General features: G+C 40.8%; 1 protein-coding gene across 23 annotated transcripts in view; it reads left to right on the top strand.

The window, feature by feature from the left end:
- DTNA (dystrobrevin alpha) overlaps nucleotides 1-9542 on the top strand; it is a 223102-nt gene extending 213560 nt beyond the window's left edge. For all 23 annotated transcript variants that reach the window (XM_068189369.1, XM_068189383.1, XM_068189405.1 and 20 more), the window contains one exon: nucleotides 6020-9542. In XM_068189369.1, the coding sequence (XP_068045470.1) occupies nucleotides 6020-6175 (156 nt within the window). In that variant the 3' untranslated portion in view covers nucleotides 6176-9542. The remainder of the gene's footprint in view (nucleotides 1-6019) is intronic.
- Nucleotides 9543-14537: the final 4995 nt, after the last annotated feature.

Here is a 14537-nt window from a genome sequence, read left to right as displayed (position 1 = left end):
TTAATTCCATTCAATGCTTTAGTATTCTTGGTATAACTGAACTAAATAATTTCTAATGAGATCAGAACATCTACTCTAGTGTAGAAACAGGACTTAAGCAAACATTAAAGAAAGCAATCCACAAGCTGCTCAACCACAGAGGTATCCTCAGATGTGTCGTGGAAGTTTAAAAAGCCCCAAAAAGTGGAAGGCACTCAGCTACTGTGTAGAAGCTGGCAGTTCAGAAATATGGCAAGATCTATAAATTCCCTGCTGTCCCATTGATGCCTTAGGATTTTAGCTTTTATATTCTTCATATATTTGTAATCCTACAGTTCTTTAGTGTGTAACTTTAAACTCCATATAGAGTGTTACCTACTGTCTTCCCATTTTGGCAAGACAAAACAATTCCTCTCTAGGCCTGGGAGTCAAGGACACCTTACTGTCTCAGGCCCCAAGAGATGTAAACAAATGTGAGTTGGGGCTGAGCAAATTTGGGGTAAATTACTCCATTACCTGAAGTTGTAATTGGAAGATTAACCCCCAATATGCAAATGGACCAAACTTATCAAAGTGTGAAAATTCATGATCCGTTGTCTATTTTTTGGGTGAAGCCCCTGGGGGGCTTCATCTGCCTGAAATGTACCTGAAGGCCCTTCAATAAATATAACAGCTTTTTATTCCCTTAATTTTGTCTGACCTCTGTTTTTAGGTAGCCCCAGTAAGGCATCACCATATTCAGGTCATGTTCCTTACACATGCCAGCCTCACAGTTGCAGCGCTGAAGTTACTGCCAAGTTCAGCAATTGTGTTTTTCCTCAGGAAAAGAGAAAACATATATTTTTATGAAGTAGCCTGTAACTCTGAACATTTGCCCAGGAAATGGGAGACCACACATTTCTTCTTGCCTTATCTGAAGCCATGGACTCTGCATTTCTGGCTTTCTAGGAGAGTGCAGTGCCCTGCTGTGAAGATGGCAGTAAGATGCTGCTGTCCATCCTGCTGAGACACTGAACCATGGGCTAACGGGGATGGAAAGGGAGGAGAAATCAGAATAGGGATCTGATTCTGGTCTGCAGACTGAGCCTCTTCCTGAAAGCCAGAGCTAAAAGCAAGCAGAGGTCAACAATCAAATGGGACACTGGAGCTTGGGAGCAGGGTCATGTTCAGATGAGCAAAACCAGTGAACTAGCCTGTGCCAACTCTAACAGGAACTCAGATTGTTAGATTTTGTGTGTCATGTTTTATGCTAGACCTCCTCATTTTTATGGCAGTTTTGATGGTAAAACTTGACCAGGATTCAAGGGGTTTGTGTCTTCTGATGACAGTAAAATTTGACTGTTAAAATGTGTACCTTGTGAAAGCAGCTGCTAAAAGGGTATTTCCAAGGCATCTGTCCCAGTGTCTCTTGCAGCTGAAGCAGAATAACTGGATGTGAAAAGCAAATAAACTTCAATACCCAGAGTACTATAAACACCAAATAACTGCTCATAAAAATTCTCCTAGCATTGCTCCTCAGGTTACATTCATTTTCTTAGTAGTCTTGTTAAAAACATGAGCCATGTAGAGTTCCCTAAACATTTACAGCCAGAAAAATAAGTTTCCTTACTCTGTTTTGGTGCAGTTGTCATATTTAGATCAGGTCATGTGAAAAAGAAAGTAGATATTTCAACAACAATGTGTGTGTGTGTGTGTATAACTATGTATATAGTGGAAATTTTGTATACAACTGAATATAACTACAATTTGCAATAATAAGTCAAAAAAGCCCTTTTAATTAGAATTACAAAACTCAGCAATTCTATGTAAGGTTTCCTTTTTTATTAGGAAGCAGTGCTAACACAGTGATGTGGGGAAACATACTGCCCTAAAAGCCTGGCTTTCTTTAAAGTACATATCCTGTCTCAAATTAGCAGATACCTGAGACTGAGATACTATCTCATCTCCTGGATGATTTTTGAAACTTTATCAAAAGGAAAGATTTTCATAGCGAAATTATTTTTAGCTCCCAGGGGGCCCTTTGGCCAGTACCAAAGACTGTAACATTCCCAGGAGCTATAAAAGCACAGCCCTACAGAAATTGGCATCCAAAAATGGTGGACTTGGCACTTCACCTATATCCACAAGAATAAAATGTATTATGGTACATTATGATAAATACATCTTCACATGGTAAGTGAATCTTCTCAAGATTCACTCTGTTGGGAATATGGAAGTCTGACATTTCTTGTGTATTTTATTTGGTATTTACATTTCACAGCACTGGAAAAATAACTTCAAAATAGTTTATGCCAGTCATGGTATCTAAAATGTTTTTGCAGTTTTCATTGGGTTCTTGCTTGAAGCTTAGAAGCTGCATAAAGTGTTTTATTTTTAAGCCCTTATTCACTCTATAATGATACAAATACAGCTGATATGGCCCTAGATGGCCATAGGAAGTAGAAAGCCAGCAGACTTCCTTTCTCACACCAGTATTATATTTGTGCTTATTTAAAAAAAAAAAAAAGGGAAAATTAGATCAGATTATTGTAGCTCTTTGTGAGTGATATTGCTGCTGATGGCCAGCCAGAGTTTGGTTCATTTCCTCATTCATCTGAAGTTGATGTTATTTGATTGATGATTTTTGCGATCTGTTTGCATTTTTATCTTTAAAAATGCTATATACAATTTTCCAGATTGATTTTAAATAGCATCTGGTATAACAAATTCTGAAGAGAACAAGTGATTCCAGTAATATATAAAACATAATTTAACTATGTTTTCAATTTACTTTTTATGTTAAATATACTTGTTTTATTTTTAGTAAAGAAACAGAGTGAACTCGAGCTTGTTTTCAGCAGTTACTGGGCAGATCTTGACATTAGGTGAAACTTTGGTGTTATTTTACCTTTATGCCCTTGATAGCATTTGGCTTTTTGCCAGGGGTGGCCAATGGGAGCAGAAATCCTGCATTTCTGAAACTGGTTGAGAAGTTGTCATTTTCAATTAATTGCTGTTGACTCATAGAGTGGACATGTCCTCACGAGACCTACAATTTCCTAGATTTTTCTAAAGCTGTGCTTTCTTAGTGCTGGCACACATTTGAATTGGTCATGCCTAATTCATTTATATGCATTATTATAACATGAAAGAAGGTGTGAAAAGCTAATAGGAATCAGACCTAAGGCATCCACTGAGAGGAAGTACAGAGAGGAGGATTTATTGCAGGTTTTGTTCTCAGATTTTAACTGGGATTTTCCCTATCTTGACAAAAACATAATTAATTTCAATTAAAGATTCTGTTCCAGTCCCACTCCAAACACTCTCACTCTCTCAAAACCTTATAACATGAACTGTTCTGGGATCTGAGGCTTTGGGTGTCTGTGGGAGACATTTTCCATTGCAAAAGTGACTGAATGGTTTGTGCTGAAACAGGTGGATTTTTTTTCAAACACAAAAACCCCAAATCCTCTCAAATTTTTGATATTAATGTATTCTTAAAAAATACCATGTATTCAGCTTGACTGTTTTTCCAGGGCAGAATTCGTGTTGAGTAACACTTCCATATTTTTCTCATCTCTTGTCATTGCTTTTGAACCTCCGTTTTCATGTTTCCCAGCAGGTATTAGGTGCTGACATCAGATGTCAGGTGATAAAACCCATGGGCCAAGGGAGAGTGTGGTCAGTGTAGTCCAGTCTTTTCTGGTTTTTTTCTTGAGCAAATACATAAAAGCTAGCATTATCTGGGCCATTCCATTTGAAAATAACAGGAACATAACAGCACAGTAATTTTCTAAAATGTCTGCTATGTTCACTCAGCTATGTTTTGGTTTTCTTTTTGGTTTATTTTTCTCCCTAAGTCCTCCTCTTCTTAGCATGTAGGCGTAAAAAACACTGTAAAAAACTGTGACCAAGTTATCAGGGAAGAAGGAGCTTAAATTTGTGAATTCAATTCTAAAATTACACAAGTGATAGGGATGTTTTTTGAAAAAAATCACTGGATGACAAGTAACAGAAAAGAACCTGTGGATTAAGTAACACCAGAGGTCTAGAAACAGTTTTATATCATGAAAAATCATAAGAGTCTTAAGTTGGAATTAATTTTGGCACTTCCAAAACATGGCAGTGAATTTAAAGCTCTGAGGTTCATTAGTACTCATTATCTCTTGCAGGAAAATATCTCTATCCCAGTGCTGGCTGTGGAACAAAGAGAAGCCTGGGGAGAATTTAGAATAACCCTTCCCACAGTCCACCAAAGAGAAGTAATTTATCCAGAAAATATGAAGCAAACCCAAATACTTAACATTATTTTCAATGCATCTTAATGCATCCCATGTTTCACAAGCCACTCTTATTTTACTCTTGTGGTTTATAATGGTACCATCACGAAATATGAGATGTTCCTATATTTTTGTATATTAGGAAACATTTTGTCACCAAAAGGGTTGCCAAGCATTGGAACACGCCACCCAAGGAAGTGGTTGACTCACCATCCCTGGAGATATTTGAAAGGCATGTGGATGTGGCATTTGGGGACATGGTTTAGTGGTGAGGTTTGGCAGTGCTAGGTTAATGGCTGGACTGAATGATTTTTTCCAGCTTAAAGGATTCTATTATTTACATAACCCTGAAGCTGATTCAGTAAAAGTCTGTCTCAGGCAGCTGAGAACTGACCTCTTCCATGCCTTTGATTTGCAATTTTTTGTCTGAATTGTGAACAGCAAAGCGTTCCTTTGCTAAGATTACCAAATTATTTTGTTTAGACTTAAGTACAGGTGCATGTCTGATTCTTAAAAGATATAATTTAAGATGTACCTCAGATTTCTTTAATGAAACTCTCATTAGACTTGCAGTGCAAGTTTCCTTTGCATTTATCAACAAAATGTTAATGCTTGTCTTTTGTAACCATCTGACACAAGGAGACACCAAATTAAGATCATCATACCATTTGGCATGCTTAAGTATTAAGGAGTGGGGCAGAAGTGTTTGTGCTTGAATAATTAATACAATCAAATGGTCTCAGGAAGGAGAAACAGCAAACTAAATTACCTGACCTTTCTTCATTCATCAGATTTAATTTAACTGTTTTTGCCACAGTAATTTTAATTTCATCTCCCATCTTTTTGCCAGCTTTATGCCTGAAATGAGTAGAAAAGAATTCATGTGTGGGGAGTGGTATATTATGCTGTGATTATTGTATCTCATGCAATGCAGATTGGTTTTCTCTCTGAGGCAGTTCAAAAGAAAAAGGGATGAGTTCCTTAATTTAGGAAGGGTCAAATGTGTAAACAGTGCCTTTACAAGAAATGTGCCAGAAGCAGAGGTTTGCAGTATTACCTGACTGTAGATGCTGATATAGTTCTGAGAAGGAGCAGCAGTAACCTATCAAGCATCTTCCATTACCAGCTAAAACTTTGATGCCTCTTCTGTAGGAATTTAACATACTCACTGATGCTTCAGCATACAGAGGACATACAGCATACAGCGGACTAGGCCATTCATGAGCTGTAGCACCCAGAATCATCCTTTCAAGTAACTGCAGGTTTTCTTAGACACAATAAAACTTACAAGACATTGACATGTGAGGAGAGGCTCATGATGGTGAGTGGTTGTAAATCAAGTGGCTGAACACTGCACAAGGCAGATGAACCATGGTTTCACTTTCAATAGTATATTTATAGAGGGAGCTGGAAGGGGAAAGTGGAAGAGAAAATAGGAATGTTGCAAATCTGTATCAATGCAGACTGAGTTACCCCAAGGTTCCACAGCAGAGCAGGCTTCTTGTCCATGACAAGGGAAGTTTCCAGCTTCCCACATGGCCTGTAAGTTTCTAATAACAGCTCAAATACCTATGGCTCATCTAGGTAGAATGGCTTTTTTCCTTTTTAACTCCTTGAGGGATAACTACAGGAATTGGCCAGCTCCCTTTTTCTCTCAGTGAAACAGCAGTTGGAGGCTTTACTTGCTCTGCCCACGTGGGTGCAGCATGGTAAACCAGCACTCTTTGAAAAAAACCCTCCCATAAAATCTTTTAAAACCTTCCATAAACGTTTCTCCACAGGGAAGCTGCAGTCAGACAGACAATGAAAGCTATGTAAGAACTGATGATGAGGAGAGCTGCTTTCGGACAGACGATGAAGAAAACTCAGCTGCGAACTTCACAGAAGAATGGAACCAAGAGGTGCAGCGTCTCTTGACAAAAAAATCACATAACTAAGTTCTGAGGACTGTAGCACAGTACTTTTGTTCTAAGAGTTGTAGTTTGTAGATGTGTGTTTTTTGACAAGACTTTTGTTTAAAGCTAACTTATATTAGCTACATCTTCTGTAACACGGCTCATTACTGGCAAAGCAAACAGACTGATGCGCGTGCTGCCGTCACACACGGCGGCGCTGTTAATAACTCACATAAACCCTTTGCACATGATATTGAACCTGTTCAGTTTACAATGACGATACTGTTTATAGTTAGAAATTTGATTTCTGAATACGTTGAGATTTTAGTAGATCAGTTTACTATACACTGTACATTTTTTTTTCCATGGAAGAAATAAAAAGCGACAATTACGCATTTAACACTGAACAATGATACTCCTGAGTGTATATATCTAGTAGCCCAAAAACAAAGTACCAGACTATATTTGCAATTTGTTTGCAAGTCTTTAAATTAAGGCTTATACAAAATGTACTAAAATATTAATAATATAATTAATAATAATAATAAACTTCTCTAATTTAGGGCTAATGTGTAACTTAGGAATGTTTCTTTCAAAATAATCTAACAAATCAGCCATAGAAGTTAGTGTAAATATTTTTTTTCCAAATAGATATCATATACAAAAGGTGACATTCAAATGATATAGAATCTAGTTTTTAAATCAGCACAGATCTTCTTAAAACTGTGAACTATGTTTTGAAATACTCGTTGCTAAAGCTGTTTATAAACCACAGGTGCCATAAGATCCCTGAACTGACTGATGTTACGTATAATCCTCCATGGTATTGTTTCATTGATGTTTTAGCTTTAGTAAGCATGTGTTCAACAAACCAGCTCTTTCTATCTCTCTGCCCCTCCTCTTCCTCCTCACCCTCTTCCATTATGTTATTTTCGAGGCCTTCAGCTTTAAATGTACAGGCTTAAAGTGCGCTTGCAACTGTTTTCTTTTGATTTCCGAATGTGTACTGCCTTAGCCAGCCACCAGATGTTCTGCATGCCCTCTTGGAAATGTGTGGTGAGACTCTTTCAGAGCTGGATGGAGAAATAGCGATCAGCAAAAAGCACAAGAAGAGCAGTGGATTCTTGCGAAAGGACAGGCATACAGTTACAGAATTGGAGTTTCGTCCAGTTTAGTACTTTTCCAGTATCAAGGCATTTCAGGAGAAAGGGGACTGATGCGGCCATTAGGCAGGGTTAGGCAGTGAGGCTGCTGGCTAAAAAGTGTTTGCTCTGCTGTGACTATAAACCTGCAGATACTCCTGAGCGGGCATTGACACAAACTAGCATCAACGTGCTCCCCAGAGCACCCTGCTCCAAAACAAAGGTGATACCTCTGTGGCACATGGCACTGCCGTGCAGAGGGACCAGAGCCAGGCCAGGGACAGCTGGAGCAGCAGCTGGGCAGGGACACCAGGAGGTGTTCCATGCTGGCTGCCTGGCCCTCCTGAGCTGCGCAGTGTTAGCTCGGGGCCGCCTCTGTGCCAAGGCAGTTTTACTGCCCTAATACAATATTGGGCTTCCAGTACCTGGCTGACCTGAAGTGACACTGTCTAACAGCCCTGAAAACAGTGGTATTTCATACAGATATTTCACACCAGCACAGTTTGCCTACAGCAAGTGATGAGATACCCATCTAAAGCAGGTTAACGTGGCTTGTCTGTCCTTGCTTTCATGGTGACGTGGATGTGTGCTGCCGTGTTTACAAGAGATTGCTATGTAGCTCAACCCAGTAAGTCCACTTGTTTGCATGCATTCTCCAGGCTCGTGGCTGTTTCCCTGGGCACTATGTGTTAGGGAATGAGTATCTGTATGAAAGAGCTGCTGCCATGTTCCATATCATTTTACTGTGTATGCAGATCTCTTGTCTGTATATCCTTGTGTACCTGGGCTTGCTCTCAGACATCCAAATGCATACTAAGGGATCCAGATACCTTCATGTAAGCTTTTCATTTTTGCAATCACTGGTCTTTGCTCCTGGGATATGTGCCATCCTGGCAAGGCAGGCACCATATCCTCCACTATCCCTTCCTCCAACCTCCTCTCAGGAATGAGTTAGCCTCCACTAGTGCCTAGCACTCCATGTTTTAAGCTACTCCAGTGAACCTGTAGACATTGCTGTCAGCTCAGGATTCCAGGCAAGCATTTCCTGAACAGGGAGAAAACAAGCTAGAACACAGCTATGTGCAATGGCTGATTATTTCAACCTATGTCATGTTTAATTGTACCCAAAGTGATAGATCCCTCCAATCACCTTAATGTCTGCGTGCTCATTATCACCATGCTTAAAATAGATGCACTAGACTAAATCCATTGCAAGAGCTTCTGAACTAGGAGTAAGCACTGAAGTTGACTAATCAAGCGCCTTTCTTTTAGGCTGGTGTCAACAAGATGATCCCTTAGGAGTTCTGGGTCCCTTATGCCCTGGAGCTCTGAGATGAAGCACCTCTTACTTAGCTCTGCAAATGTCTATTTTAAGCATTTTTCCAACTGTTAAGCTGGCTGCATTTTCACTCAGCTGGTCTTTGTCTGTTTGTTGAATATTATTTTGGTTGTGGTTTGCGGTCATTAAAACAAACACAGTTACAGAAGAGGTCCCTGGTATGGCCCTTTTCTTAATTACCAATGGCCCACCACAACTGTCAAAACTCCGGGTGGTTTTACTGTCACTGGAGGAAAACCAGTGGTTTGGAATCAGGAGACAGGGATGTGAAGATGTATAGGGTCCTTGAATGTCCAAAGCGAAGGTGGAGAATGGGTTGTCTGTAAGTAGTAATGTTAACTAAACTGCATAAAAAGGTGTGTGGCCTTTGTTGTGATATAATATGTATTTTCTTATATGCATGAGCCAAATTGTTGCATCATAATTTATCATAAGTGTGTCCGCCTTTACTTTCAGTCGTCACCTTCTCCCATTCTTATTGGTTCTTGGCAATTACTGTAGATAGACCTTGTAAATATTGCAGCCTCGGGTTGCTGTAATCACATTGGTTCAATTCAGCAGACAGAGCTGTGAACAACAAGCACTCCACAGTGTCCTGAAGAATAAAGGGCATTTTTACCTTTGAACCAAAAACAAAAAGTATGAGGAGTTACATCTTGAGGCTACTAAGTGCAACGCATTTTTAAAACACTGTACTTGACACCACTTGAGACAGATACAGAGACACTAAAAATGTCACGATATTCATTGGTATTGTAACAGAACTGCTATTGTATGGGGTTTTTGTATTGCTGTTAAGTATTGTTTTGTGTGTGTGTGTTGGAACCTACTGGGGACATGTTATATTTTGAAGTGATTAAACTATTTAATTGTGTGTCTATATTTTGGAATGGAATTATTTCTTCATTAAAAAGATTTTTAAAAGGAATTTATGGAGCATCATATTTGTGGCTTATTTTGGTTTTGGATGTCCTGTTCCATGGAGCCCAAACAGCTTTTTTTTTCTGAAGGGAAGGGAAGGAAAGTGTGTCCCTGTGGTACAATGAGTAGTCTTTGTCGCTTCCACCACTTCACAGAACTCCCTCCACCACCTTCCACAGTGCTTTGAACTTGGTATCAAGCAGCACCTGCTTTCAGTGGCCCAAGCAGTTTCTTCTTTCTTCCTTTCTTAATTCTCCATATCTTTAGCAATTTCACAACTTGAAAATTAAGTTCTCCATCTGTAAAACACTTGACCCTGAATCCACTTAACAGCAATGAAAATGACCATAAGCAGAAGACATCGTGGCCTGACAAGGTGCCTGGTACAAACTTAGAAGGTGGTACCTGGTTCTCAGGAACCTAAACAATCTGCAGTAGTGTAATTTTCTCAACCACTGTGTTTCTCTGGCCTTGGAAGGAAGAAAACATTGGAACAGGCATGTTTGAATGGTTTTACCATACACAGTCACACGTTCTTCTGTTGCAGATGAACACAAAGTATGTTTTTCCAATTACACTTTTAAGATGTCTTTCCTTGTAGCTGTTGGTTATTGCAACTGGTTGCTAATCTAAAAGAACATGGAATTGCAAAGCAAGAGCTTGCACTTAAAGCAGCAGGTTTGTGTTCTGATGCAGTGCTTGGGGCTAACCTCATCAGGACGTGGCAACATCTGGAATGCCCAGTGGTGCAGCTGGGTGTGGTGGCAGCCCTTCCCAGCAGATGCACTGCAGCTGCTGTCCCAGAGTGTGTCACTGACATCCAAAATATCCACAGCTGTGCACTCAGAATTCTTAGCTGCCCAGTGAGTTACACCAGGGAGGGGTCTATTAGATGGAAAGCAGTAGCAGCAAACCAAAAATACTCTCTATCTACTTAGCAGATACCCCAGTGTGTTGGGAAGCAGATAAAGCCCAGTCTGCTGCCTCCTTCAGAACTGACTGCTGTGGTAGCCTATAAATCACCGGGGTTTATTTGCCCTAATTCTCCTGTCTACATGTTGACATTCTTCAATAAAGATGACCATTTTACACTGTAAATTGTTTGCCAGATCTGCTGAACTTCGCCCCCACAATCCCAGTCCAAATTCATATCCACAAGACTGTAATGTATGATGACATATAAGCTCACGAGGATAACTCTGTTTTATCCATGCATAATCCCAAATTGCTATGTTGCTTCCTAACCCACAATCAAGTCCATGGCCCCTGGGGAACAAAGGAGTCAGTGAAAACTAATTTATAGGCAAGGGCTGTTTTTCTCTTTGCCTCTTGGTTACTCTAACTGCTTTTTGCAAGGAAAATAGACTCATAGAGGAGGAAATAAATTCATTTCATTTGCAAAAGGAAATAAAATAGTAAATAAAAATATAAAATAAAATAAAATAATGTGGTCTTTAGATCTGAGTAGTTGGCTTCTTAGCTGCATCAGTACTGAACTAGGGGACTAAAAATGTCTGGAATTTTCTGAAAGCACCTGAGAGTTTCATTCAGTAGTACAGAACTCTATGGCTGCACTTCCAAAATTTGCTTAGACCTATTGCTCAGCAGTTTTATATTCCGCTGCAAGCAGCCCTGAGGTCTGGGTGAAACTTTTAAGAGACTGTTGCAGGAATATGAAGCTGAGTTTATCAGAAAAATGAAATATGTTAGGTAGGAAGAGCAATCTCCGTTGTTCAAATGTATTGAAGAATTTCATATGCCTCAAGATCATCCTGTCTAATACCCCAGATAATCCACAGATTAAGGATTCCCATTTGCTTTCTCCTAAATTACGCCACCAGTTGAGTTGCCTGTGGATTAGCACAGCTATCCCAAGCTGCCAGCATGGCACCATCAGGCCTTTGGTTGCAAAATGCAGAGCAGCAGAATTAGGCTACACTTCTCCCAAGCCTCCCATTCCCCAGGAAACAGGTCCCATACTGAAATTTTTCTGAGGGCCCAAAACTCTGGAGTTTTCTAAAAAAGCTGCTTTAGGCTAGCAACCTCCTAGGACAAGGCTGAGGGGTGTGTGCAGTGAAGGAGGGCAATTGCGTAACCACATCATACAAAAATGGTTAATGCATAACATAAGTTGGTTAATGCAGCTTGGAGATAATAAAGACCAAAGAGATAGGTGATGTGAAAGAGTAGTTAGTTGCTTTTGTGTGTCTTGGTAGGCCATGAAGTAGGCCATGGTGCATTTTGTCATTGGTATGTGATGCTTCAGAATGTAGTTTGCTATTTAATGCAAGATCATTTACTACTAGCAAATTAATTACCTTTTGGCTTACGTTTTTTACACAACACTCAGCAGTGGCCAGATGGCAGATGTGTCAGGCCTGCTGCTTGTTATGCTAATTGTCAGCCCCAAAGACTGCCCAGTTAACCCTTCTCCCCCTCTTGCTGCAGCCCAGCATTGCTGCTAGACCCCAACATTGCCTGCAGCCAGCAAGCTCATTCAGAGAAGAGGCACCTTCCAAGCTTGTGTTTTGACTGACTTTCTTGTTACTGCTCAGTTCAGTTTTGGTCCCTTTTGGTACATTCCTGTCAAAAAAAAAAAAAAAAAAAAGGGTCAAAATGGTTCCCAGTATGGGGATGTGCACCTGCATTTCTCAGCTTTTGGTCTTTCAGCCCCCAGATCCCTTGCAAGCCTCCCCTAACCCCAGGCAGGGGTTCAGAGCATCCATCCCTGCTCCTCCCTCAGTGCACTTTCAGGACAGGCTGCTCCTCTCCTGCACCAACGCTTCTCCTTATGTCTTTGGTGGTGCTATCCAGCACTTCCTCATGGAGCAGGGGCTGCTGCTCCCCTGGGAAAGAAGTTTCTCACTGCTGCCTTCCTGTCCCACTTCCCACGGGAGCTGTTATGTGGCCCAGACTATGTTTTTTCCTGGATGGGATCCCTTGTTCAGGTCAAAAAGTTCCTTTTGGACACCCAAAATCCTTTCCTGGTTTCACCAAACAACCAAATGTGTTTGTACTCCTGTGATCCACAGAGTAACTTCCCCTCCTGCACCCCTCAGTGGTGCCTAGTCCAATTACACTCCTTTTTTTTTTCTTTTTTGCTTATTTTGCTTTATTGTTTATTCAGGCTTCTGGCAGTAGCCTTAGATCCCCCGTTTTGCTCCTACACTGCTGCTATGAGTAGGAATCAGGTGCTTAACAGGTCTCTGCACTTCTTTAACATCTGCCTTCATGTAAAAGAGCAAGAGCTTGCATGCTCTGTAAGAAGCACTTTCATCATCATATTCATTATGTAGGTGCAATTAAACTTAGAAATCGCCCCCAAGAGACCTCAGCTCTGACAAACGACCCTATTGTCCTCCTCACAAAGTAGAAAAAGTTGTATTTTAGTCCTTTCACGTGGCACTGCGTGCTGTCTGGAGTGTTTTCCATTTGCTGCTTATAATAACTGCACCCTGGCTCTCAGCTTATTTGCCTAGAGACCCTCACAGCCCCCAGGCCCCCAGCAGATGGGGAGGCTCAAATCCTGTTTGTTTCAGCTGAAAGGCTGATGCTGAAGTTAGTGCAGATGGTAATTTGTACTTGAGGGAGTGCTGTTTCCAGGGAATACTCTCATCACTTGCTCTGAGTCACACACTTAGAGGAGGACACTTCACCAGAAACACGTTTTCTGCTACTTTTGCATCTAAGCTCACACAAATTAATTAATTGAGTTCATGTATAAATGCAAGAAGGAGGAATGCAGAACACTTTTGTAAGGTCGCAATCATGAGAAATCTATGCAGATCTGTTCACCAATTAAAAACTGGGTTTATAGAGGTTATACAAAGTCTGCACAGCTCTAGTATTGATTGTTTGTCTGGCAAAGTGATAATCAACAGAAAAATTAACTGGGTTTGACTGCAAATTGGGATTGCCAAGGCTGATGGTGCCTGGAAGCAGAAAAATTAAACTGTTTTATGTTTAGCTGGGGATGCCTCACTTAACCCAACAGGAGCAAACACAGAGGACTAAAACCAAATGAAAACCAGATCACTGGTTGAGTAGCTGTTCAGTGGCCAGCTACTGCTTTCCTTGGGAAGCATTTCATTGTTCCCCTTACCTTTTGCACTGCTGAGTGTGAAACATCTCATCTGCTCAGCCAACACTGCCGAGTGGCAGGTGGTTTTCCTGCCACAAGGACACAGCAGACTCAGTCCCACCATGGCTGGGCCATTAAGTACAGCTGAGGTACAGCAGGCAGAAATTTGCCCTAATAGCTCTCTTGAGCTGGTAGCAGGACTGCATCTGGTCAGCCCTTTACTAAAATGTGATGAATAACTGTGGAGTGTTTTCCCTGGCAGCTGAAACCTTTTCCAAGATGGAAATAATGTTCATGTCTTTAGCCACCTAACAGATGAGACAGAAAAACTGGTGGCCGTGGCCAGAAAGTGTGAGCCAGCCTAATTCTGGGATGAGGTTTCCCACCAAGCTGTGTGCTAATTCAGAAAGCAAGAACCCTTGTGTCAGATCCTTCCCCTTTCCTTTGCTATAGATTGTCTGTACTAATATTTACAATATTTATTGTCTCACCTCTGAATATAAAACTTGGCCGACACATTAAAAAAAAAAAAAAAAACTGGGAAAGGCAAGGCTTGAGTTGTATTGAGTATCTGCATTATGCCCTGTTGCCTAGGTAGCTGCATCTAACATTCAGGGACTTGTTTCTAGGAATTATGAGCTAGGGAGATAAACAAGCTCTTTTAAGGATGCAGAAGAGAAGAGAACTCAAATTTGGTTTGCTGTATTTACTTTGTTGTGCTCATTTAGACATTCATGGTCTGATGATGACCTAGAAACAGAGATACCCTGTGGAAGTGTTTGCCTTGCTCCCCCCAGGCAGCTCTGTGTACCCAACCCTGTGCAATCCCTGGCATGGACACACACATGCGCACACACCCCAAGGAGATTGCTCTTGTTATGTGGAGAAAAGAGCGACAGTCCAGATTGCTAAGGGTGAGTC

The sequence above is a fragment of the Anomalospiza imberbis genome, chromosome 1 (assembly GCF_031753505.1).
Source record: "Anomalospiza imberbis isolate Cuckoo-Finch-1a 21T00152 chromosome 1, ASM3175350v1, whole genome shotgun sequence".
NCBI lineage: Eukaryota > Metazoa > Chordata > Aves > Passeriformes > Viduidae > Anomalospiza > Anomalospiza imberbis.
This window is presented reverse-complemented; position numbering and strand designations above follow the sequence as displayed.